At 35.5% G+C, this 27,469-nt stretch overlaps 1 protein-coding gene across 1 annotated transcript; it reads right to left on the bottom strand.

Annotated features, from left to right (window-relative positions):
* Positions 1-23,079, bottom strand: LOC113232291. The gene is made up of 6 exons (XM_026466962.1): positions 23,005-23,079; positions 13,877-14,059; positions 12,219-12,440; positions 10,260-10,454; positions 3,412-3,621; positions 1-1,358 (listed from the first exon to the last, which is right to left on the bottom strand). Exons 1-6 carry the CDS (start codon positions 23,063-23,065, stop codon positions 1-3), a joined length of 2,229 nt encoding a protein of 742 aa, XP_026322747.1. The 5' UTR covers positions 23,066-23,079.
* Positions 23,080-27,469: the final 4,390 nt, after the last annotated feature.

Genomic DNA, 27,469 nt, shown 5'->3' with positions numbered 1-27,469 from the left:
TTACTTCGAAAAATTAAGAATAGTCAAATTCACAGGCGTTGGCAATATTTTCCGCATTGCATGTAAGATATTGCTGACTATAGTATCTTGCATGTTTTCTTCTCTCGTAGACTTTGTGTCTCTATTCTTCATGAACGGATTATTAGCCAGGCCAAATAGGTTGCTATTTGCAGGCGAAGGCTTCACATGTTGCATATCTTTTGGAGGTTTAGATGAAAAAGGAAATTCCATAAATGAAGTAAATGTAGGACTTGTTTCTTTAATCAATGTTGAACGTTTATCCTGATCTTTATGATTATTCGAGAAAAGAACGTGTAAATTGTCTTCAATTTTATATGATAGCGGTACTCTTATTACATTCATGTCTAGGTACGGCGACGGAGTGCTGGCTGTAAAATCTTTGTAGTATTTTACAGCCCTTGAAAGTACGTCCTTGTCAGGTTTATATTGTTTGAGGTTCACTGGTACTCTTGAAGGATTAATGTCATTATTCTCATTTAGATACATTTTATTGTTTACAGGGAATGTTTTAGACGATGAAGTGGGTGTGTTTGTAGTACTAGGATTTGCTGTAGTTTTCTTATCTTGTTCTTCAGTGTTCACGTTTGTAGCATCAGTGACATTGTTTTGAATTTTAAAATTTGTTTCACTCTCGATCTTTACAGTAGTTTTGTCAAGGAAATCAATTTTAGCTTGGCTGAGTATTGGATATAAAGGTAAGTTCAAAGTATTATTTGTTAAAGTCATTTCATCGGTTGTTCTCGAAATATCTAAGGTAGTTTTATACATGTTACTTGTTGCGTTATAGTTGAGATCGGGGTTCATGGACTTTATTACTTTATTACTATTGACCGTGTGTGCTTCAAAGAGTGGCTTGGGTGTTGTGATAAATCTGCTATAGGTATATGAGATTTCTTCGAAATACCTTTTAGAGTCGGATGTTTTTTCGAAAACTGGTGGAAAAACCCCTAGACGTCCATTTGGTAGTGACTGTTCAGTATTCATATTCTTTAACAAATTATTAGTATTAGTAGACTTGTCGGAAAGCATAATTATTTCTGCTGAGTCTTCAGTTGACGTTGAATCATAGTCAAAAATAAATTTATCTCTTTGCCTCTTTTTGCCGTTTGGTAGGAACGATACTTCCGGGGTATGTGTGACATTAGTGACGTTGTTTTGCAATGTATCTTTACACTGTTCGGCGGTAACACACTTGCCAGAGACGTCACGTAGTAAACCGAGCTTGCAGTGGCAGCCCAGGACGCACCGTCGAGGCCTAATGTTGCACTTCATGGAGCCACATCGAGCTTCGCAGCCGTATCTGCAGACAAACTCCTCATCGGGGTCGGAGCACTTTTCTGAAAAAAGAAATAACAGCTGACCGTTCGTATAATAGGTATTGAACATTATTGTGTAGGTGTAATGTCTTTGCTTCGCAATATTAGCAGATGTAATATTTTTTATCGTGTTAGGTAGCCAAAGCAAAAATACAGGGGACCGAACTGTGAGCCTCAAGGTTGCCTTCTTACTACGTTTGGGATAGAACCGAGAATTTGTATCCAGGTCAACGTCTTGGGGACTTGGAGAAGGGCGTAAAATAGTGTCGTAAACTTTTACGCTTCTAAACCTTAACTTCTTTACTCTTTGATGACGTTATAATTTGACATTTATTGTGTGTCGTCCCTATTGCAACTACCATGTGCTTCCAACCCAAATTCTTTGTTATCAATGCTTTTTAAATAAACCACGTCTAAATTATAATATCTGTAGGGCTGGCACGACGGCGAGCGACATAAAGCGCGAGATCTCTATGCGAGAATAGCAGTATCTCGCGCTTTATGTCGCTCTTGCACAAGTCGCAGCAAAGGTTAGGTACTGCTGGTATTTATGAAGGTGATTATTCGTTCAATATTTCTTTTTTAAAGACATGGTAGCTTTAAGGTGTGGACTACCGCCTCTCAAGCAGAAGCTATGGGCTCGAATCCGGGCTCGCACTCTGTGTTTCTCGGAATGTATGTGCGCAATTTTATTTTCATTAAATTTACCATGAGCTTTTCGGCTTTTCTTTTCAAATGAAATCTAATACGTCACTTATGGGATCGATGGCCAGCACAACATCTATCTCCGACAAACTCGCGTCAAAGGTCAATGCAAAACAAAGCAATTTCTAATTGACGATATATTAAGTAAACATTTTTATTTTCGTTTTATTAAAACTTTTTAATCAGCTACCCATCGAATATGTAACCAGAAATAGAGACGAAATAAGGGCCATACATTCCATACATCAGTGATAATCACTTATAAATATCAACTCTCGTTTGCACTGAAATAAAGACAGGCCAACAACAGACCTGTGTGTATTCCAAAAATATTCTGTATTTATTGTAATAAAGATAATATCTCTAACAATGGCGTGCTGTTCCATTTGGTGGTGTGTGGAAAAACAGCAAAACGTTTAATTACAAAACAAACAAAATCAAATGTCATCGGTAGTTAGTTATTAAATATGTAATTTTGCAATTATCGTCCATTGTAGCAAAGCTCAAGTTAACTGTGAAACAACTGACGAGACCCATTGACGACACCCGTCAATTGTTTCGAATTCGGGCTGGCCAATCGGAGTGCAGTTGTCACAGTAATGATATGGCAAAATAGTTTTCATACAAACGAAATGACATTTCGTCTCTATTTCTGGTTATATACTTGATGCAATCTATCGATAAAACCATTGACAACAACCACACAACTATTTAACTGCCTCCGTGGCCGAACGGTTACCATGCCGGACGGTCACGCAGAGATCCCAGGTTCGATTCCCGGGCCGGTAGAAATATTTGTACTATATTTATTACTCTCGCGAGTGTAATATGTGGTTGTCTATGTGTGTGTCCATGGCACTCGCGACACAGGGTTTCCCTAGTGCGAGGCTATGTTGAGTGTGTGCGTTATTTCAAATTTTATGAACACTGACAACCCTACAAATGTTATTTTACTCCGTCTTCCAAAAAGAGTAAAGAATGACTATAGTTTGTTGAAGTTTGGGCCTAATAAATGTGTTGATGTTAAGGATATATCGACCCCTCCCACGTAAAGTATCGTATGTCAAAATTGCCAAGTTTACAGGGGAGCCTTTTAAAGTTCTGAATTCACAGAAATAAGCATAACACGTGACTTTAGATTTCTCACTTTTATTCGGCAAATCTCGTAACACACGTTGAGTATCATAAAATCCTAGATATCGGTTAGATGATCTATTAGATGATCACTCTATGTGAGTAACAAGCTTTGCCAAATGAAACTGAAACTTTAAAACACTCCCCTGTAAACTTGGCAATTTCGACATACGATACTTTACGTAGGAGGCGTCGATATATGCTCTCAAGTGTAAACAGTGGCCCAGATACTCACGAGGCGCGCAATCCTTCTCCTCCACGCAATGTCCGCTATGATGCCTCAGCAACGGCGGCCTACACAGACAGCCCCTAGTACAGATTCCAAGCGGGCACTCTGGTCTGGGTTCCCAGCAGCTTGGTTCGCACCATCCACACGACAGGTAGATCTCATCAGAGGAACAGTCTTCAATGCTGGGCTCCTGAATTCCGCCTAGGGTTATTTCCGCTGTTGGAAATCGTAAATGTAAATTGTAACGTGTTAAATGAAAAGATGGTAAACCTGCAAATATTCACCTTTATCTGTTATAACTAGCAGTGGCAGTAGAGCTCCCTGTGAAAGACCTTATACAGGGAAGTACTGCTGCCATGTAATACAAATAATCGGATGCTAGTTTGTAGATGATGCAAATTAATAAAACACGGGACACATAGACATTCACAGAAACTACGGCATAACTGGAACTAACACAGCAGAAAAGAAAAACAAAAGGGTCGGTATCATAAAGACTGTATCTTCAAAATGACCTGATCAGCACAAAGTCTAGAAGAGTGCAAACACGCGATTGCATCGATACAAACGCGCGACTGCATTTCATACAGTCGCTTATGTTGAATCATTATGTACGAAAAATGTGTATAAGTTTATGCTTTGTTTTTTTGGATCGAACACTCACAAAAAATTCCTTCGATCCGGCCGGATTCGAACCGATTAAATAAATAAAATAGTTAGTAGAAGAGCTAGAACGAGTGTCGTCCTACGATAAATAAAACGTCACTATAAAAATGTGACGACAAATAATCCCAGCTTCAAATGATTCTGTCGTTCAAACGACAAGGCGCTGACGACACGATGTAATGGGAATGCGCCCTTATGGGTAGATCTGTCGCTAATCTCCAGACGCACGACTGTTCGTCCCGTTACATATAATAAGACTTATACCTAATAAGAAAACCGTCGAACGTTTAAAGCTGAGAGTGCATCTGATTGAGTCTAGGATTGCACCGAGTGAGCATAATCGTATAAGAAACCAAGGATAAGTGAATTAGAAGTGAAAGTAAAGAAAAAGTTACTTACTTGCATGTGCAGATGTATTATATTGAAAATGTTCGTCGAGTGCTGGTGCCGGATCAAGGTCAGGAAATCACAAAACATCTATTCTTATTTAACCTCCTAAAGCCCCATGTTACATTAAAATGTTACTTAAAATATATAAAGTGATTCAGAACCAGAAAATATAATTGACGTAAACGCCAAGTGTACTACATTATAACGAAATATGATAAATTTAAGCAAGATAAACACTCTTTACGGCCACAGGTGGTGTAAAACCATCCTGTCGACTTAAAAGTCGAAAATATATATATATACATATATATATATAATATATTATATACAAGATGCAATTACGTGTAGATATTTATCGTAAGATAATTATCGTTTGAGTTTTAGCTTTTAATAATATTGTGTTCTGTTGTAATTATAATTATTTTTTAACCGACTTCAAAGAAAAAAGGAGGAAGTTCTCATTCGACTATATTTTATGTATGTATATTACGCGATAACTTCGATAAAATTTGTGAACCCATTTTGATGTTTCTTTTTTGTTGGAAAGAGTATTGGCCCCTTTTCAATTTAAATTTGAAGGAAATATTCCACCTCAAAGGGTGGTAAACTGGGGGATGAATCCGGTTTCGCGCACTTTCCGGTAACGGATTTCAATAAAATTTAGCAAACAGATGTAATTCCACGAAATTTTGAGATCGGGTTTTTTTTTAAAAATGAGAGATTGTAATTTTACACTAACTTATTACTAAGACAAATTTAGTCATGCTGTGTACACTGTTTATGGAATTTGGTCTAGTCTTTTAATACATTAATATGAGATACATCTCATACCATGTGATGAAGATGTGATCATGACCATACCATGTAATGATTGAGTACTTTAAAAAAAAGTTTTGAAACTATTTCAAAAGTAATTTCCCATACTTATAGGCTAGGCATTTAATTTAGTTAATACTTAAATTTTAAATTAAAAAAAAATTGTATTTTTCTTTTGATTTTTATGATTGGCACGTAAGAAGCAAAGGGCCTTTTAAACTGATTAGTATACGGTGTGAAAACATAATTCCTAAAAACTTTCACGATAGAAAAAATAAACACAAACTTACCTCGAAATTTTACAAGAAAACGGCTGTATTCAATCGGTACTTTATTTAAATATAATACATAATAAATTTTGAAATAAAGCCGGTGTCCCTGTCGCTCGACCCTTGCAAAATGAACCGTGTTAGTACGGGAAAAAATTAAACGTATAGTTTATTGTGAAAGCTTTGAATTGCAAAGTTTTGCAACAACCTGCAGCCATGGAAGTTAAATCTGTCTTCGTGCTATCGCGCAACTGACCATTCTCGTAAATGAACTATCGCGCAACTGGTCATTCGCGCAAATGAACTATCGCTCATTTAAGCTTTCGCGCAACCGTCTTCGCACAATCGTTATTCGCGTAATTGGCATTCGCACTCACGTAGTACACCCCCATAAACTAGAATAGGTACACACAGATACTTCTAATAAACGAGATAAGTAACAGATTTCTATGAAATAGTAAAATACCTAAACTTTGATTGCGATTAATCCGTTAAATCGTTGAATTAAAAAAAATACCTACAAATTATGAAAAAATATGTAATATACATTGATGACTCACTGAGTGATTCAGTGAAATAGATCCTATAAGACGAAACTGTTTTTATTTCATCAAAAACAAGCAACTCACTAAACGTCGGTTTGTTATCTTTAATTGACAATTGATATTCCTCAATTCAAGAAATGAGCTGTTGCGTAAAAGTGGTGTAACCCACATTTAATTTGTTTTCTACTATATTACTTTAAATAATACTGTAGTACATCATTACTTTATATTTGGATGCTATTTTCATGTGTGAACAAAATTAATAATTAAATATTATTACTATATTTTTACGCACTAATGCGACAAAAGGTGGCATCCGCAGGCAGAGTGCAAGAGAGCTCAAACAAAGTTCTGGACTGAAATTCGTCCTGGGAGCTCGGTGAACTTAGCAAGTATCATGTAATCATTTCATTCATTCAATTTATTTTTATTCTGTAACTTTTGTACCAACAGAGTAGATAGCTTCTAAGTGTACTAACAAAATGGACCTATATTCTTAATTTATTATATAGGTCAATATATATATGATTACTGTATAAAAATAGAAATTGGGTAATTTTAAATCCCTCACTATCTTCTCTGTGCATTTCAAGGGGTTACACTGCTTTTGCGCTGATAGCCTCAATTAATATCCACATCAATTAGTAGGCGCCGCGCAAAACCGTGTAGAATACTAGCAACCAAATAATATGTCGCCTGTGGCGACTGTGTCGGTTATTAATTGTTGCGGCAACCCGACACTTGTATGAAAATTGAATATTCGCTTCTAGTTGCTGATTGCTTGTAGTATTCAACACAAGACACGTTTGCGCGGCGCCCTTAAGTTGAAAGTAATTAGTTTTGAAATATATGTATCATTTTTGTGTAAGTGGACTAAACTTCTATCGAAATCCAGAGCTCAGTGAAAACCAGCGCCACAGTCAGCTAAGACTATGGTTTTATGTTGGATGAAGTCGTTTTGCGTACACCACAACTGCACAAATGACAGTACAAAATTTGTAGCCGTTTTTTTTTTGCTTTTTGTCAGTTTTGTCTATTTTTTTATTTTGTTTTTTGTTTTAGTGCTTTGTTGTAATTTTTGTTTTGTTTATTAATTCTCTCTATTTTGTTTTGCTTCTCTGTGTTATCAATTTTTTTTTGTATGTATGTGTTGTAGCGTTGCTATAATTGCCAGAATAAGAACTGCCTCCGTGGCCGAACGGTTACCATGCCGGACTGCCATGCAGAGGTCCCAGGTTCGATCCCGGGTCGGGAGAAATATTTGTATGGCCTACATTTATTTCTCTCGTGAGTTTGGCTGTAATTTGTGGTTGTCTACGTGTGTGTCCATGGCCCCCGCGACACAGGGTATCCCTAGTGCGGGGCTATGTTCAGTGTGTACGTTATTATTATTATTATTAATAAATGTCTATTCTATTCTATTCCAAATGCACTGCAATGTATTGCTCTATAGTGCAAATCTACTTTTTCACTACATGTACGTACATACAGTTATCAACACGATTTAATCATTAGTTTAAGTTCAACTTGTGATAATAACGACCCACTGTGCTGTAGAGTGAACAGGGTCAGGAACACTGCCGTCCACTAACTAAAATGCGGGTAAGTGACACATGGCTAAATAAGCGATTTAAATAACAAAAAATAGAGCACAAAACTCTTTTAAAAACAGTTAAAATTAGTGAACGTGTTAGACTTATCGGAACTTACCCTCACGATGCATAACTGAAATATCATTAAACAATTGCAATTTTCTAAAACTGGCTTATGTTTTTTTTATAATATCTCAAAAAAAGATTTTGTCACTGTCACCCGCGTTTTAATTAGCGCAGAAGCTTGACATTTAGCGTAAATACAACTCTATGGCGCTTGCAATAACAACGGCAAAGGTTCAAAGTCCAAAGTGCTGTTGACTGTAGACATTGTTTAACTGCCAATTAAGTCTTGATTGCTATTGTCCACATTTCTAAATTTAATTTCATTTTATGTGTGTCTAAAAGTGAAAACAAAGAAAAAGAAATTTTGGCAAGAAATGTGCAGAAGAGAATACATTTATTACCACTTAGGACTACGGTACTACAGGAAAGACATTGAAACAAAAAATGAATCACAGAAAACATCAGATTTAATAGTTACCTCCATAAAAAAATTGCCAGAGTATATTCAGATCTACAATGTTATAAGCTTAGAGTAATAACGCATAGAATGATAGTTTCGTATCAAACGAACTGTCACAAGTGAGGCAAAAATCAAATTCATGTAGTTTTAGTAGTAGGTTAATTTTCGGTTTTAGTGAATATTTATATAAAAATACAAGTTGAAACGCGTTACTTCCTTGTAGAATGTGATGTTAGTATCTATTTTATGTTTGTCTGACGTATTTTTACACTCATTTATCGCACATTCGTCATTTTTAGCTAAAATTCTTGAGCTTTTCGCGGTGCAAGTTGACCTTGAGCACTGAAGGCCCGCCCGCTCGTGTAGGCCCTTTTGGCGCGCTTCAATTTGCCTCACTTAGCGTGTGCGGACTAGGTTTCTATACGTTATTATTCTAAGGTTGTAAGATAGAAAGAGGACATAGGAAAGTAAATAATGAAGTAAATATAATACAATATTTAGTTACGTAATAAAATAGGTAATTGAAATAAAAAATTATACACAAATATCTACAAAAGTTGTGTAAGAAAAAACATTATAATATAGGAAATGGAACTATTTTTCCGGATTTAAATCGCGTATATTTGTTTTTTCAAACAAACTGACGTTTCGGGCCCTTTACAGGTCCCATGGTCACGGTTGACTGAGGTGGTACAGTCTTCAACCAGTTATGTCTAATATTGATGCAAACCACCCTGTTTTTTTACTATAATTACAAAAGTTATTTATTAAATACCTTATTTTTAATTTAACACAGAAACATTTCAATTTAAGCTACATTAAGTTTTACAAATTATTTTATTGAATGAATTTTTATTTCAATTTCAATTTAGTGTTAATTAATAATAGAAATTAGTTATTACTATAATGAAATTTCAACCGTGACCGTGGGACCTGTAAAAGCCCGAAACGTCGGCTTATTTGAAAAAAAAAAAAAAAACAAATATACGCGATTTAAATCCGGAAAAATAGTTTCATTTCCTATGTGTAACAATCGCGAAATCCTAAGTACCCGATAAACATTATAATGTTTTCATTAAAGTTTTTAGTTACTTTTTAAAAATTAACTATTATTTTATATAAAACGCTAATGCCAAGGAATAAAAATAGTCGAGGATAAAAAAGATCACAGATATATAGAACATGATTATCACAAATTTAAGAGCTGTTACACACGCGCGACCTTTAAGCAGCGATGCAAACGCGCAACTTAATCGATACAAACGCGCCATTGCGACGATACAAACGCGTGATTGCATCAATGCCATCGGCTATAAATCGCAAATGTAGCGATCCAACAGCGAGTTTCAGGAACGCGCGTTTAGCATCGCTGCAAAAAACAGCCGTTTAAGGAAAATAAAAATAACTCAATATGTTGTAAAAAACCTGTATTTTACCACGATATGGGTTGTTTTTATTTCCTGATATTTATGAAAGGTTACACGCTCCATGATCACGGTTTGACTGGCCAGCGGCAGATGACAGCTTTAAAAACAGATACATCCGTCTATCCTCTTTCGCTGTCAACGATTACCTTCGAAAGAGGGTACACAGATATGTCTGCTCTTAAAGCTGCTGTCATCTGCTGCTGGCCAGTCAATCCGTGACCATGGAGCGTGTAAGAAACCTGTAATTAGTTATAATCATTCAGTCAATACCCACGAAAGCCTTAAAATATAGTTAGAACGTGTCCATAAAAAATTAAATAATGTTAAAATCCGTTCATTTCAAAATATGTAAATACGGCAAGAGTGATAATAAAAATTAACGTCATCCATATTGTAATTGTACTAAGATCGTGCCATTATTAATATTAGAACAATACCGTACATCTGTCAATCAAAGCCTGTGCTATTAGCCATTGACGTGAAATCACTGTTTGTTGATATTTTAACGTGTATGATCTACAGCATGTTATAAAATCATGGACTGTCACTGGCACATCGCTAAATGACTAGCCAACAGAAGATGCATTAATCAGCTAATTCTTAAAGTTATTCCCCAGTCTTACCTCTAGGACAGTTCTTTAATAAAACACACTCTCCGCTGGGACTTTTGAGGTATCCAGGTTCGCAGAAGCATCCAGCCACGCAGGAGGTACGGCAGACAGGTGTGGCGCTGCTGCAAGTGCTCTCGCAGAGACGACAGCTATTGTAGACCTGATGTGGGCCGCAGGTTAGCTCGTAGGCTGGTTTAATGAAGTTTGCTGATGACAGACATTGTATTTCAGACTTGATTTTAGTGGTGGAGCAAGCAAGTAAGTGGGAAAGGTCCTACTGCATTAGTTCTATTATCCAGAAGCATCACATTACCTAGGATGCTGGACGAATAGACAAAAGGAAATGGAGAGATGATGGGGAAAATTCTAGAATATTGTCTGACCGTGTAATCCATTGACCTTTTGTAGGTCAATGGTGTAAGGCAATGAAGTAATAAAATTGTACGTAATGAACATAGAAGTAAATTAATTTGTTATATCACGAAGCCAGGAAAGGTTAAATTGTGTAAATTAACTGCACTGAATAATTATTTAATTTAATATAATTAGTTAATTTTCCCATCCTCCCTCCGCATATATTTTATAAAATAAATAACAAGCGCAACTACAGTCACAAAGACCATCACCAAAAAATATTTCCGACACGTGTTTCACATTTCCCGAGGCTTAGTACTGCCACCTGACCTATTTCTGCCGCCAAGCTGTCATGTAAGCATTACTGCATTCCGGTTTTGAAGCGTAAGGGTGTTGGTGAAATTCCAGGCACATGGGACTTGTCAACTTATGTCTAAGGGTGACGGGCGCAGTGACTGCCTCTAAAGATATTTGCGATTTAAAGCTCTGAGTAGCAATGCACCTGCTAATGTGCCCTGACCAGGATCACGGCAATAAAGTAGAATACTCCGGTCCACATAATTTACTTCAAAAGTAAAGTCGAAAGAAAAAAGGAAAGCTCTAACAAGAAAAGGGTATAAAAAAACAGGTACAACGCTACGAAACACTCCCTACTTAAGTACTATAAACGTGAGACAAACTTACCCCGAAAGGGTCGAACAATACAATATTACTAGGTTAGATTGGTATTAAAATTGGCACATGATTTGGGTTGGGAACTGGAAAAAGGATCAAAATTAGACGAGCAGCATACTCGCTTCAGCGATTAAGCAGAGAGTAGTATATAATATATTACAATCTGTGAGAGTGACAACGGAACGAAACAAAACGAGAATGACGGGCAACGGAATTAGAAATCGATTCAAAATTTGAAAACAAGTGGCCAGGGACCAGAGAAAAGGTGATTAAAAGGCGGAATGACGCATTTATGCTTATTTTGTTATAATCATTAATACAAATATTGAACACAAAGTAAATCCCTTCGGTCTGATAGGACTCGAACCTGCTTCTGTGCCAAATCAGGGATACCGCTCTACCAATTGATGTTCAGAATCGAGTCAGTAGACCTTACAAACTTCATGTTTGTCACAGATCTTGTATATTGGGCTTTTCAGCTTTTATTGCCGTAAGCGACACCTGTGACTAATCTATGAAGCTTCTAACTCAGCCGGTACCTTAAAGCTACCAGAGTCCGACGTGAGATGTCACTATATTAATTGTGATATTGATTTTTATTGAATTGATTGACGACATTAATTTTATTTTTTGTGAAATTGCTCCATTAAACAAAAATTGAACATAAAGAAAAAATATTTTCTTAAAGAAAAAAATATTTGTATGTAACAAACTAGAGGAGTACTATAATAATAAAAAAAATGAATATCATCATGATATCGAATAAAAACCCAATATGCTTATTTTGTTAGATGTCATCTTTTATACAACCTGTGTTTTCACAAACAGATGAATCATCAAAGTATGCTGGTAATAAAAAAAAACAAGCGGTGTTCCTGTTATTTTGCAAATCCCTTTGAACCATCACCACTTATTTTACGTTTTGCAAACATTCCAACTTACAACTCTCGCTCTTTCGATTACATTTACTGAACGAAACGCATCGCCCATCCCTGTTCCTGAACAAATCCTCTTTGCAGAAACATCCCCTTCCACATTGCGCTGGGCAAATTGGGTTTGGGTTATCGCAAGTTCGATTGCAGGGTTCGCAGATTCGGTATTCTTCGTTTTCTGGACATTCTGTTTCGGTGAAATGAGGCTCGGAGGTGTAAAGCTTGTGTGGAGCTAATGGAAACAAATTTACGTTAATGTGCATTGGTCTTGGTTTCATTAAAATAATTATTTTGCAGATTATTAATAAAGATGATTCCTTTCTTTGAAGTTTTAAAAGAATTTCTTAATTTTGGATTACAAGGCCAATGTTTATTTAAACTACAAAAAGTAAGGATAATAATTTTCACACTGATGAATTAGATTATTTTAGACAGACTGGTGTTCTAGAAACCAATCATTTCGCGGCAGACATGTTAAAAAACAGAGACATGTCTACCGCGCGAAATTGATATATCGTAGACCATTCTAACGTTTTCATATGATTATTTGAACCAATGAATAAAGCTGGGTGTCATATTCACAATAAAATGTAGTAATTTCTGAACAAATTTCAGTAACAAGTAAATAAAAGAGCTATTTTGGATTGTGCCACTATTATTGAAAAGCAGCGAACAGTAGGTTTCCATACTTATAGGCTAGGCAGATAGGGAGTCAAAACATGATATTATCAAGTAATTATTGAACAAAGACCGTATACTTAGAAAAAATTCACTTCCAGCCGGCTGGATTCAAACCGCCGCGCCGTCTCCTAGCAAACCGTGCTAGACGCTATGCCAACTAAGTCACGGAAAGAACCTACAGTGCTGCCACGTCCATGTAACCAGAGAAAATAAGTGGATCGTTGTGGAAGTGCATTGTTACACTTGGGATCTAAAGGCGATTGCATCGATGCGATCGCGCGTTTATATCGATGCAGTCGCGCGTTTGCATCGATGTAACGCATATAAATCGCAATCGCGAGTTTCACGAACGCGCGTTTGCATCGCCGCTAAAAGTCCAACATAACCTGTGTAACCACTCTTAGGAATGTCAGATATAGTACATCACTTTCACCGCACCAATTTCCGTGTCACTAATAAATTTTGTTTTCCTGATGCTAATCTATACGTATTAAGAATGCGAGACAACATTTTAACCAATCTATCACTGATATGGAGCGTTGGCAGCTTAGTGAAAGACAGGTTCTATCTCAATTGAGATATTGACGGTTACGAACATTGTAGCGGCCTGTAATGCCTTTAATTTCTATGTTTTACATACAGTTATGATTTTTAAGCAATATCTCTCGCTAAGAGTGCAAGAAAACATAATGAAAAAGGGTTACTGCTTTGGAAAACGTGTTGAGTCTAAATTAGGGCCTAAACCTTGTTCTTAAAGGAGACACGTGTCCAACGATAATCACTGCTATATGTACCTATAACTTGTATTGATCGTGTTTCGCCGGAAAATGGGGGACACAGTGTCAAAAATGGTTCGATCTCAATGTTTGATGTTTCTTACCCAAGTAAGTAAAGTTGCAAGATGTCGTCATCTAAACCTGATAATATATCAGAAGTGCATTTATAGAAATAAAAGAAAGCGTGAGCGAGTAACATAAAAATACTTACAAATTGGAGGACACTCTGAAAGCTTGACACAATGTCCAGTGTCATTCCTGACTTGGTCTTCGGGGCAGTAGCAACCAGTTCTGCAGATGCTAATGCAGTCAGGGACTGGGTTACGGCAAGTACGCTGGCAGCTTCCGCAAGACAGGAACCGCTCGTTCGGACGGCATGTCATGCTTACTTGGCCTGCATTTTTTTTTAATTATTGAAATGTTTACTATAGATGTCTAACCTCTTAAGGAATACCTATGCTATAATGGTATATGTATTAAGTACTGATACGACGTGGTTGAAATTTACTAGGAAATAAGCGAGTTGAACATTGACTTACAAATAAATGGACGACGGGTCTAATACAAAAACCACGAAAAAAATGTCCCAAGTCAACCTATTTAAACGTAGTGACATGTAAAGGAATATGAAAAAGCTAAAACGTTGAATTTAAATTGTAATGTCATCGCAGTACTGTCTAATTTTGCTTGCTTCGCTGTCAGTCGAACAAACGAAGACTAAAGCGTGAATGACGCTCTGTATTCGATTTTAACGCCTTATAAGTTCGGACACTTTTTAGCGCGGACCCGACGTCCATATAATTGTAAGTCAATGGAGTTGAATCTAAAAGATAGAACTCCCGTAATTAAGTGGCTGAATTTTGACGGGTAGGTATTTCTTTTAGAGATTCACCATACAAGTGTCTTTCGAGCGTCAGCGTCTTGCCAACGCACGCACAGCGTCGACACGACATCCGCACGGCGGTGACGCTGTATAATGCCGAACGTAGGGTATAGGGATATTCGTTGAACATCGATGTGTCGAATCCATTCGATGTTTATCGTGCGATACATAGGATTGATTCGATATTTTGACAAGTAGAAATTCTGTTCGATGCATCGTTATTTTTGAATAAAAACATCGAATCATCGAAAACACTAACTCTGGCGTGCCTCTGTTTTTCAATTCGATATTGTAAGTAATTTAGAGTTTGTTTTAATTGTATTTATAATCCTAGTTTATTTCATTCTTCTGTGAATGAATAATTGAATATGTATCGAATTTATTTGTCTATTTTAGACAGTTTATTATATTTATTATAATCGCAAAAAAACATTCCTACAAGGAATTGTTTTTGCGGAAAAATATTTCTATTAAGTACTTTGCAGTTTTTTTCCACCTATAAATGTATGTCTTAAGGGTGCAATTTTTTTTTAAGTTTCTGGCTTTTCTTGACCAGTACCACTAAACTAACATAAAAGTATCATAAAATTAAACACGTCACTACACCGACAGACACCACTCTATTGGTACAGTGTTACTCTGTGTTCACTGTTAAACTAAGAAAAACAAAAAGTATTCGATGTTGAAAAAAACATTGATGTTTTAAAGCGATGCATCGAAAAACGTCGATGCAAGGTTTCGATGTTTTACATCGAATGAAGACATCGTTGTATTTTCTAAGTGGACACCCGTAGTTGGGTATACGCCGCGCTGGCGTTGCGACGACGCCGCCGCACAGACGTCGTGTCCACGCTGCGCGTGCGTTGGCAAGACGCTGATGCTCGAAAGACACTAGTGTGGAGGGTCTCTAAGCTAAAGACAAATATTTTCCTCAGTAGTTAAAAGACGTGATTACTTAATATCGTACCTTTGGTATAATAAAACCACGTGAAAAGTGCTTTTATCACGAGTCATAAAAATAATACGGTCCATATGAAACGAATTATGTTTAGATGTGAAATTTTATAACTCTCCTATTTGAGGGTTAAACGTTATCGACTAAATTTTTTTGTGGCAGTAGAGTTTCGTGTGAAAGAGTTGGTCCAGGGAAGTACGACCATCTTGTCTATATCTGCCGCCAAGCAGTAACCAACTTATGTCTAAGAGTAATGGGCGCAGTGGCAGTATTCCTCAGATCTTTGCGATTTAAACTATGTTGGCGCGCAGATTCGCACGTTGCACAGTATCCGTGAAGGTGACACTTGTCAAGGCATTCTGCCAATGCTTCTATACGTGTAATCTGTGGGTCAACTTTACGCAGAAGACAATCAACGCCCTGCGCGTTCAGTGCAACAACGCGTTCAGGGTTTTATTGGGTTTGCCACGGTACTGCAGCGCATCAGGCATGTTCGCGAATGCCCACACGGATGGTTTCCATGCTATCCTTAGAAAGAGAGCTGCCTCATTAATAAGTCGTATCCGTTGCGGCACGAATGAGATTCTGCGCGTTGTGGCTGGTAGAGTGGTTTGCCCGATCATGCTACATTGCATGAAACTGCATTTAAAACCATGTCGATGATTTATTTGATATTTAATTTAATTTGTTTAATTATTCTATGTTTTTAGGTTGCCTTTTGTTTATTTTAATGTGTGTAAACCTATTGAATTATCTAAGCTAATATTATAACTGTAAAATATGGACTGTAGTTGTCTGAGAATAAATGATTTTTGATTTGATTTGATTTTGTAATCTCCGTGGACAGGCGTGACAGGAACCACCAGGTTCACGACTTGTTCGTCCCGACATGCAAACATAAAAAAGAGAAAAAGACTTTGTTTTAAAGTACCATCCCAGTTCACATAACTCCCTTTTTAAATACATATAATTTACTAGGTACGAAAAACAGATATATTTTAAAACTTAACAGTCAATACGTGGCTTCATATGAATTGATTTGTAATGTATATGTTTCAATAAAAAAGATGTATCAAGATTGTTTACATTTATTTATTTACCTAAACAAATGGACTATAAATAAAAAAAAGGCTAATGAGGTTCAATGTCCTGAAAAACTTTTAGTCACAAAATAGAAACGTTAAAAATGATTTATAAATGTTTTTTAGTTAAAATGTATTAAATAGCGTTACATACATTTATGTCAGCATTGATTTTATTTCATGTAGCATGTATGTGGGTGCATTTTTCACCAATATTAAAAATACTAATTCTCCTCAAGTGACTTTGGTCACTTTTTCCAGGACTCTTCATACATAGTATTCTTGCAAATGCATTGTAGTACGTACCCATAACTTTAATTCAATCGTTACGCCAATAACTTTGTATTATTCACATAATTTTCTACCTCGCATTAATTCATAAACGAGAGCATAAGACGTTATCAGACAATCTCTAATTCCTTCCCTCGTTTCTCTCACGATATCCGACGCAATCGCCTTGTTATTTGTAAACAGGTCCGTCTGTCCGTCTATGCACGGTCGGGTGGCGAAGTTACAAACAATGAAAGATTATTCTTCTGTTTACTTAATTTGACTCTTCCACAACTTGATTGAGTCGCCATTATCCGTTTTATGGAAAATGACGAAATTGTTTTTGTTTGTAGAATAAGTATTTCCAGGAATTTCCGGGAATTTCCATTTGCAGAACGATATAATACAATTCAGTACATTCCACTTTTGTTAATTGTATTTTGGTTGTGAATAGTCCGTTGTTCATTCAACGTCGTCATTGCAATTTTTCTAGATTACTGAGCCCATACACAAATAAAGTACAATGTGAATTGTACTTTTTTGCAAATTCCGAATTTGAGCTATGTGAACCCTACTCCGACGTATTATTTTTCTCTTCGATACTAGAGTGTATTTTTTTAAATTTCTTTCAGGAAACAAACAAAAAAAAATTGATAAACATACAGACCTAGAGTTCAACAAAAACTAAGTTAAGATAATGAGCGAAACAATATTACATGCAAAAAAGAAAAAGAAAAACAGGTATATAAAAAAATTAGAAAAATTAAAAACTTAAGTCAAAGCCAAAGTCAAAGATTATTTATTCTATAGGTAAAATAAATTTACACTTGAAAACGTCACATTTAAGCTACTGCTCGTTCACTACGCTGACCTCCCTGAGAAGAACGAGCAAGAAACTCTAGGGATTGCTCTTTTCAAATAAACTTAAATGCTATGGAATACACTTTGAATCAAATTTGTGTGGATTCTGGAGCCATGTCGTCTTTCCATACATCTTTATCTAACACGTAGTCTTCAATTTTGTAATATGATTTTTCGATCAAAATATTTTTAATGTAGTTTTTAAACTTAGGAAATGATAAACTTAATATATGCTCCGGAATCTTATTGTAAAAACGTATACAGTTCCCCATAAAAGAGTTGTTTACCTTGGTTAAACGAAATCGTGGTACCATGAGTTTGGACTTAGCTCTAAGGTTAATATTATGGATATCTTCTTTCTTATTGAAATTATGTATATTTTTACGGGCATATAAAATATTTTAGTAAATGTACTGTGATGCCACAGTCATAATACCAGTCTCCTTAAACTTTTCTCTGAGAGAAATCCGAAAGCCTAGACGGTACACAGAACGAATCGCTCGTTTTTGCAATACAAATATGGTTTGAATATCTGCCGCTTTACCCCACATGAGAATCCCGTAGGACATTATACTAAATAATTTATGCTACTTAATATACATGTACAGTCAACAGCATATCAAGCTACACATTGACGTATGTTGTTCCGTTGCACTGGAGGCGATTTTCGAACAAAACCGTACAAGTACACTGAAAAGCAATAATAGGAATAAGAAACTAAAACATTTTATACTAAGTAATTTTATCACTACATTTGCAGTTAAAATAAAGCTTCTCTTACCCTTACCCTAAGACCTCCAAAATGAAAATAGTTGCGTCTGGCCCACACACTATGTTAATAAAAATTTATAATCATACCCCTAATAGTATTAAAAATCTCCAAAAATTTACAGAGTTTTGCAAAGTATTAAAAATGTTCCTAATTCGTAAATGCTATTATAATTGAAAAGAATTTTTTGTCGATTTGCTACAATGACTTTACATTTAAAATAATTAATTAGAGATTCTAATTACCTATAATGTTTAATTGACATATGTTATTTATTAACTAAACACCTAATCATCTTAAAGTTATACCAAATTACACTAAATTTGTAAATCATTTGAACCAATTCATGTAGCAAAATGTTATTACAGTATTGCCGAATTCTTCGATGATATAAATAAATAATGTACCGAAATCTTCAAAGATTTTTAAATGTCATCACAACCTTTGAAGGGTATATAATGTACGCGTTAGTATGTTCCTATGCACTAATTTACAATTTAGAGTTTAAAATGCAAATAAATAAATTGAATTTTGATAAATAGATAGATATGAATATTATAAGACTTAAACAGTTGTATATGAAACTCTAATTTATATTACCATGGTTAAAATATGTACTATGTCATAAGTGTATTTTGCTACGCCCTTACAGGGTCTAACATGTAGTTCCTACCATAGTTCTAAGTTTGTGTACACTTAAGACTATATGTGAAATGCAAATAAATAAATAAATAAATAAACCTTGTGAAGAAATCCCAATATGTCTATATGACTTAAATTTTCATTATAGAAATCCAAAGAGCGCCTAAAGAAACCATTTCTGTAGGAGTTTGCCCCAGTATGTTTACAACAAAAAGTAGCTTTAGAGCGCATGGTGACGCGAGAAGGAACTTTAAGGCCAATTTTTTATATAAGATCGGCGAATCGACATAATTATTTAATAGTTTGTACAAGAAAAACGAATCAGTAAAGTGACTCCTATTGTGTAAGAATGGAACTTTAAATTCTTTGCATGAAGTGTCATGTAGGTTAACGTACTATGCACCGGTCCGATAAACAAAGGTTCTTGATAAACTTTTTCTGCACTTTTTCTAAACCATCAACATGTACTTTATAACGAGGGTTCCAAACTAGAGTTTCAAATTCTAAGATAAAAAATTTAAAAGTAAGAGCGTTACGGAAATGCTGAGAGACACGTATAATAAAACCCAACAATTTAAAGGATTTGGAGATAACATTTTCGATATGATAATTAAAATTTAATTTAGTGTGAAGGATAATAATACCAAGATCTCTAACGTGATTAACGCGTTTGATTATGGTGCCATTAAAACTATAATTAAATAGAAAGGGTTGTTTTTTTCTTGTAAAGGTAATGATATGACATTTGGAAGGATTGAGGTGTAGTTCGTTGTTAGAATGTCGAAAATTCACCAAGTCCCTTTGTAAATCAAGAGAATCAATGTTTCCAGCAATGATTTTAAAGATTTTGGTATGGTCGACATAGAATAAGTGAGAATTAACAGAAATGCTATTGTAATCAGTAATGTAAAATGTGAAAGCAACAGCCAGAAATAGAAATAGAAAATAGAAAAAAATATAATTATCTAGCTTTTTGTGAAATTGCATGCCTATTTTTACACGTATTGATTTGTAAAGTAAATGTTTCAATAAAAAGATGTTTCCAGATCCTACCAACAGATTGTTTACATTTATTTAAAAGAAAATAAATGTAATTTACATAAGTCATATCAAGATTTGAAACCAAGAATCAAGATAGCAAGATTCAGTAGGTTAGGTAGGCTATGAAGGTAGGAATAGCTCCTCTCCTTCCTTCCTAGCGAGATGAGCCCGGAAACGGGTAGGCACCGCTGGGTTTTGAAATAATCTTCAAGACCCAGCGCATGGTGCAGAGACGGGTGCCGCGGAGTTTTAATGAGTAGGAGTCCCACATAACCTTCCGTCTGTATCCCCAGGCGGAAGGTATTCCGACCGGGAGCGCCGCCTCGCGGTCAGCGCACGCGGGACCGGTGGAAAGAGGGCTTGGCGGATCCCTCCTATGGATCTCGTACCATAGGGGCGATCCGTGCTGTCCTCGTAGAGTGGGGGAGCCGGTCCCACGGGCCACTGTCGTACCACCTTGTGCACAAGGTGGCGAGGAGGGAACCGTCCCCGTCGTGGCACGAGAGGACGAGAGAGGTGTGCAGCCGGTAGGATGAGCAGCGCCGTACTCTAACGGGGATAATAGGGCGGGACCTCTGGCTGCCGGGTGTGGTTGCCGCCATGCTCGATAGCGAGGAGTCCTAGGAGGCGGTGGCCTCCTTTTGCGGAGAGGCTATGTCGCAAAAGGAGGTTGCGGAGCGGGTGCTCACCCGTTTCGGCGCAGACGTACGGGGAGAAGGCGAAGGCAGTTTGCTGCTCGCCTGATCCCCTAGTGAGGCCAGCGGGCTCTGGACAGGGACTCCGGAGCCTGCATTACACGGCCTCACTCGTATGGGGATCGGGTGTGGGCGGCCGGGCGGCGTCGTGGTGAATGTGCACCGACCCCACGGCGCTGACTCAACCGGTGGGAGGTAATCCCGGGGGGGGTTTAGTGGGTAGGTCCTCCAGTGTGGAGGGCCCACCACAGAGAGCCCCCACATAACCCCTGAGTCTCCCTGGGCTCAGGGGTATCTATGAAGATTTCCCCACGTAAAAAAAAAGGCGGAAGGTATTCATGATGGATTTCACCGCGTAAAACAAAAAAAAAGGTTTGTATATGAAAAAGCAGAAAGCAAATTCGTTTGCGTTTTCGAACATGTTTGCGAAAAACCAGGCGGTAAATATGAATGATACCTATTTGGATAAACTGGTGTTATGTTAGCTATGAATGACAATGTTATCAAAAATGAAATTATAGAATGTAAGTTTATATTAAAAGTTCGTTATATGAAGTGAATTGTTGTATTAAATAAGTTAATATGAGATAAAATTATGCCAATTGAGCGTTATGTTCAAAATATTTGTACGATATTATATTACACATACCTACTCAAAATAGTAAAAGAAAAAGTCACCAAGACTTGGCTGTGTGGTGTTAAACCTTTGCCACAACATTAATTTTTTTTTTATTTATTAAGGCTTTGGCAAAGCCATCAGCCTAAACATGAAGTTTAATTATGTTTTTGTAACTATGGCCGCCACAAAGATGATAGGCAATTTGAAGCGGCGTGTTTGGATTGACTCGGGATTCCTTAAAACGGGCCAATGCGGGTATTTTAATTCGAGATTCGTATAATTTCGCTTTTAATCTTCGATTAAGGCACAATAGCACTATCCTATTCCACTTTAAACTAGATTTCACAAAATAATTGAAAGTCAAAATAAAAACGATGCTTTTCCCTCCAAACGGTCCAGAGCGAATCCCACAACATTAATAAAGTAAAAAACTTTTTGAAATCAATTCCAAGAAATATACTTTAGGTGACAACTTAAAATTTCTTTCGAAATGTGTTCTTCAAAATGTCTACATTAAAAAAGGTAATTAATAATAATTACATAGATAACTTTTAAAATTTGTATATTCTGAACAAAATTAACACAAAATAATTAGAAGAATTTTGTTAAAGACACTTTTACATTTATGCTTTATTTGTCATTTAGAAATCAATAACTAAGTTATTAAATATATTATGATTACTTTACATCAATGAAAATTAAGCTGGACAAAGCGTTGGCCGGTTCATTATACAAGTTTACAAACACATGCTCGGGTTTTATAAATACGTTTGTTCAAGTTAAAAAAAGAACCAGAATACAGCTTGTTAATAGGAAGGTACTGATTTGTCATAGGGTATATCATATCTTTTAATCAAATTCAGTTTTAGTTCTTTGATTTCGATGCTTCCCCAATCGACTTCCGCTTAGAATACGAATTGTAGAAAACCCCGAAATTTACTCATAAAAGTGGTCCACCATTCTAGAAAATCACTCTTGGCACTATCCGGGAACTTCGCAGCTTGAGTCCCTTTAAATTTAAATTTTAATAATTTAAATTTTAAGCTTATTGGGGATGTTGTAAATTCTCCTCATGAATCATGAACATTATATATGAAACCAAATTACTTGTGGAATAGAGATAGAGAACACGTTTTGAAAGTTCAAAAAATTACCGAATGAGGCCCAATACATTTATTATTCTCGTACATAAATGAATAACTAAATATTACGTATCTGTAATTAAAAATAACCACATTATTCGCAATAACACCATTCAATATTTTTTTTAACTTTCAAATCATATATCTCAATTCCACCAGTTTTTTAGTTACGGCGTTGTGTACTACATAGGTATATGGTGAAATTTAAATAATTTCTTTTTATTATTTGTTATTTTTTTATGCATGCATTGAAAGTGAATTCGAAAATGAGGGAGATACAAAAATACTAAGTTTATTCGTTTTGTGAGTTTTCCTTCAATTTATTTTTTGTTAACTGCGTCCCTTTTCGTAAAAAAATAATAACACAAAATAAAACTTACCGGTAACGATATAAGAGAGGCAAAGCAACAAACAGACAAACAAACAACCTCTCAGCTCCATGGTCGAACGCCAAATGGCCCTGTCTCTGTGTAACCGTGACATATATCATACGATCTTAAATACATGCATGCCGCAGTCATTGTTCAGAAATGGACATATTGGAAAATGACTATTTTTTCCGTTTCCCAACCAAACATGCGCCACGGGAGTTGTTGCCCCAGATTTGGTTGATAAAATTTATCTTTTCATACCCGTCCAAAAATGTCATTCATTCTTTTTGTTCAAATCGTGGTGCATGAAAGGAACCTCCCGCAAGATATATCATTTCTTTCTTGGGCATCAATCGGCGAGGACCGTACTTCGACTGGCAAATCCTTTCATCACGAAGGCAAGCATTACAATGTATGCCATCGGTACGATAAGACGATTCAAATCAATAAAGTGGATAGAAGGCACTATAGGTTGCAGTTACATTAAATCATAAAAAAAAATTTAAGAATTGTCAATTTTACAGAAAACTCGAATTCAACACTTTGTCTGTGACATTATCTTCATAATGACGATTGTTTTCAGATAATAAGGGATTTCTTATAAATGCTTTACTTACTGAAGATGAGACAAGTTTCCAATTCAATAGAAACCTTTCTTCAAATAAAATACTGACAGATTTACTAAATAATTATACAGAAACACGCAATTGTGTAATTGTTTTGGAAAAGTACTTGATCGCGATCTCTGGTTTTAAAAAAATCGGTAAAGCACCACCAATTACAGTATTATAGTATGGGGTAATAGTACAGATCGAAACAGAGTTTTTGTAGCACAAAAGAAATGCATTAGAACAATTTGTGGAATTCCCCTGGATGAAATATGCAGACCCTTGTTTCAGAGCCTTGGTCTGTTGCTACCACCATCATTATATCGATACCTCACACGTAAGTAAGTTGTTCTAAATCAAAATATCTTTTTTCTTGCACTTTAATATATCTTCTTTTAATGTATTATAGCCATTGACATACAAATAAATGGACGACGGGTCTAATACAAAAACCACGAATAAAATGTCCCAAGTCAACCTATTCGAAATTTAAATTGTAATGTCATCGCAGTATCGCGCTGTCAGTCGAACAAATGAAGACTAAAGCGGAGTTTGGCGCTCTGTATACGATTTTAGCGCCTTACAAGTGCGGACACTTTTTAGCGCGGACCCGACGTCCTTATAATTGTAAGTCAATGATTATAGCTTTCATATTTGAAACTGAACACTGAGCGATTTCTTTACTTTTAAATATGGAATCTATATAACCTATAATATACATAAAAAAGTATATATTTCATTTAAAAAGCTAATGGTACTTTGACTTACTACAGCTTACTTGGGAGGCATCGATATATACCTATATACGAAAACACACAATTTGAACAAACCCGAATAGACTTGTACTTGACACTATTCCTATGACTGCTAAATACAGCACTGGCGTGGCGTGAATTCTCCACCGGCTTGTCTAAAATTTTCCACGTATCATCAAATATTATAAATATTTAAATAAATTTACTACATTTGTGCTCAATTTTACGTGTACAATATAATTAACCAGTGAAATAAAGTGTACTGGTATCTTGTGTGTTAATAAGTGTTGTGGTTAATTGTCGCAAGGCGCCACTTGTTAAGGCAAGTGCTTTTAATTTTGCTCCAGCTTTACTAAAGACAATTTTCACGCGTCGAAAATGTGTGTTGACATGTATAATAAGATACCACTTGAGATTAAACTATTACACTTAAGTTTATTGAAAATAAAGCTGTACAAGTAGTTAAATAAAAATATTTTTTATGATCTAAACGAAATATTTAACAGGAAATGAGATGTAAGATTTTATCTACAAGACTATCATTTTTGACCACGTTAATCTGTAACTTGACATGTTTGTGACATTTTTTTATTATTGTGTTGTGGTAGTCTGATTGTCATTATATAACTAGACATTTGCATGCTATTTAATACACGCGAAACATGCTTGTACTGGCACTGTCTCTTGTAACATCTTGTGTTATACCATGTTTTAAGCAAAGAAACGAATTATTATTACTATTATTGTAATAGCAACTATTACTTTCTTGGATAAGTGTAGAAATGGATTTTGTAGTTCCGATCATGTTTTCGCTCTAAATTTTACTGCATTTTATCGTCAACTGTTGTTGTTTGACACTTTCGTAGCAAAATGTACTGTTTTGTTATAAGAACAAAATCCAAAAGTCTATTTTCATATGTAGTGCAAAATATTGCAAGTATCTTAGTATCTTAACTAAGAATTAATCTTAATTAAGAAATATCTTGCGCAATGTATATCGCACTGTTAATACAATAATGTATTAACTCAAAAAGTGTATTTTTTTCAGAATCGATGAAAAACGAATTACTCACTTCCCGTGCAAGATTATTAAAATTTATGTTAACCTTTAAAAATGTAGGTTAAACTTTATAAGAGACAACGAAACAATTTCCTACTTGCCAAATATATTAAAAATAAAAGGAAAAAAGCTATTTCATAGGAAATGAAACTATTTCTCCGGATTTAAATCGCGTATATTTGTTCTTTCAAACAAACCGACGTTTCGGGCCCTACAGGTCCCAAGGTCACGGTTAACTGAGGTGGTACAGTCTTCAACCAGTTATGTCTAATATTAATGCAAACCACCCTATTTTTCACTATAGTTACAATAGGTATTAATTAAATACCTTATTTTTAATTTTACGAAGAATACATTCCAATTTACGCTACATTAACTTTTACAAATTATTCTATTGAATGAATTTTTATTAGGTTCAATTTATTATTAATTAATAATAGAAATTAGAATAATATATTAATTAGTACTGCAGTCTTATGTCATTGCCTTGCCTAATGGCAAGCGTCCATGTCCATAATAGTGTGCAGTGCCTGTCAGAGCTTATTATACATTATTATTATACAATGTTATTATAAGTTGCCAAGTCCCATGTGCCTGTAATTTCACCAGTGCCCTTGCCCTTCAAAACCGGATCGTAGTAATTTGATTGCAGAAATAGGACCTTAGAATAATAACGCATAGAATGATAGTTTCATATCAAACGAACTGTCACAAGTGAGGCAAAAATCAAATTCATGTAGGCTAGTTTTAGTAGTAGGTTAATTTTCGGTTTTAGTGAATATTTATATAAAAATACAAGTTGAAACGCGTTACTTCCTTGTTTAATGTGATGTTAGTATCTATTTTATGTTTGTCTGACGTATTTTTACACTCATTTACCGCACATTTCGTCATTTTTAGCTAAAATTCTGGAGCTGTTCGCGGTGCAAGTTGACCTTGAGCACTGAAGGCCCGCCCGCTCGTGTAGGCCCATTGGGCGCGCTTCAATTTGTCTCACATAGCGTGTGCGGGCTAGGTTTCTATGCGTTATTATTCTAAGGTCTGGACAAATTTTATTTATTCACAGAGCTTTACTGCTATGTAAAATGTAGTGGTATTGTGTAATAAACTGGTTGCCGCAACTCCACATCGTAGTTATTACTATGGTAATATTTAATGGAAATCAATATTTGTTTTAAAGTCAAACCAATGAAACGAAACAAAAACTGTTGAACAATATTTTTTTTATTCAATTATTAAAATAAACAACAGTATAGTCGACATCTTATGTTCATTATACCATTATAAAATAACAATGCAATAACAATAAAATATTTAATTATATTATTAGAGATCGGCATTTCAGAAAGATGACTTATGTATGTACATACATAGAGGATAAGACATTCGTCTTTATTCTCGGAATGATTAAAAATTTAAATTTTTTTTCTAAGCGTCCGATATTTGTGTTAATAATTATAACAAACTAGTGGAGTAATTTCACAAAAATAATTGAATTGTTGAATGAAGAGAAAACACTTAATTACAGTGAATAGCGACATCACTAGCCAAGGCTGGTAGCTGTTAAGGTGCCTAACGGGGTGACGAAATACTTTCATTCATGCTACGGCTGAAAAGTCGTTAAAAACCAGATACAAAGATCCGACAACAAGCACATAGAGAAATTCGTGAAGTCGGTCCGAATCTGGTCGGATCGAAGGAATTTTAACTATTTTATATTTTTGTATTAATAATTACAAGAAACTAGTGCAGTAAATTGACAAAAAAATTAAATATCGTGGTGGTGAAAGATCCTGATGTTCAATAAAAACAACTTAAAAGAAAAGAAATTACATATTTTAACTTAAAATTACAAAACTTTACTTTTAGATACGATGTCGTAGTGAAGTAGCTAATGCACACGCTGTCACATTTTGCGGAACAATACACTCGTATACCCAAAATATTGCATTGTTTTCTTCAAAGTCAAAATAAAAAGTTAGTCTTTTGTCCTCTTTATTATTAATTTGTTTTGATTTCCTTGTAATGTAGGTTTGTCGAGTGTTCGGGGT

Source organism: Hyposmocoma kahamanoa, unplaced genomic scaffold, assembly GCF_003589595.1.
Source record: "Hyposmocoma kahamanoa isolate Upper Pololo Valley unplaced genomic scaffold, ASM358959v1 68, whole genome shotgun sequence".
Lineage (NCBI taxonomy): Eukaryota > Metazoa > Arthropoda > Insecta > Lepidoptera > Cosmopterigidae > Hyposmocoma > Hyposmocoma kahamanoa.
Note: the sequence above shows the minus strand (reverse complement) of the source record. Positions and strands in the feature narration are given on the sequence as shown.

Excerpts from the sequence above, each read along its gene's own strand:
- LOC113232291 (XM_026466962.1), bottom strand. The coding sequence starts at position 23,065 with ATGGAGCTGAGAGGTTGTTTGTTTGTCTGTTTGTTGCTTTGCCTCTCT. Across the intron at positions 12,441-13,876 it reads TTCAGAGTGTCCTCCAATTT|CTCCACACAAGCTTTACACC; the intron begins GTAAGTATTTTT and ends TGTTTCCATTAG. Across the intron at positions 10,455-12,218 it reads TAATCGAAAGAGCGAGAGTT|CAAACTTCATTAAACCAGCC; the intron begins GTAAGTTGGAAT and ends GTCTGTCATCAG.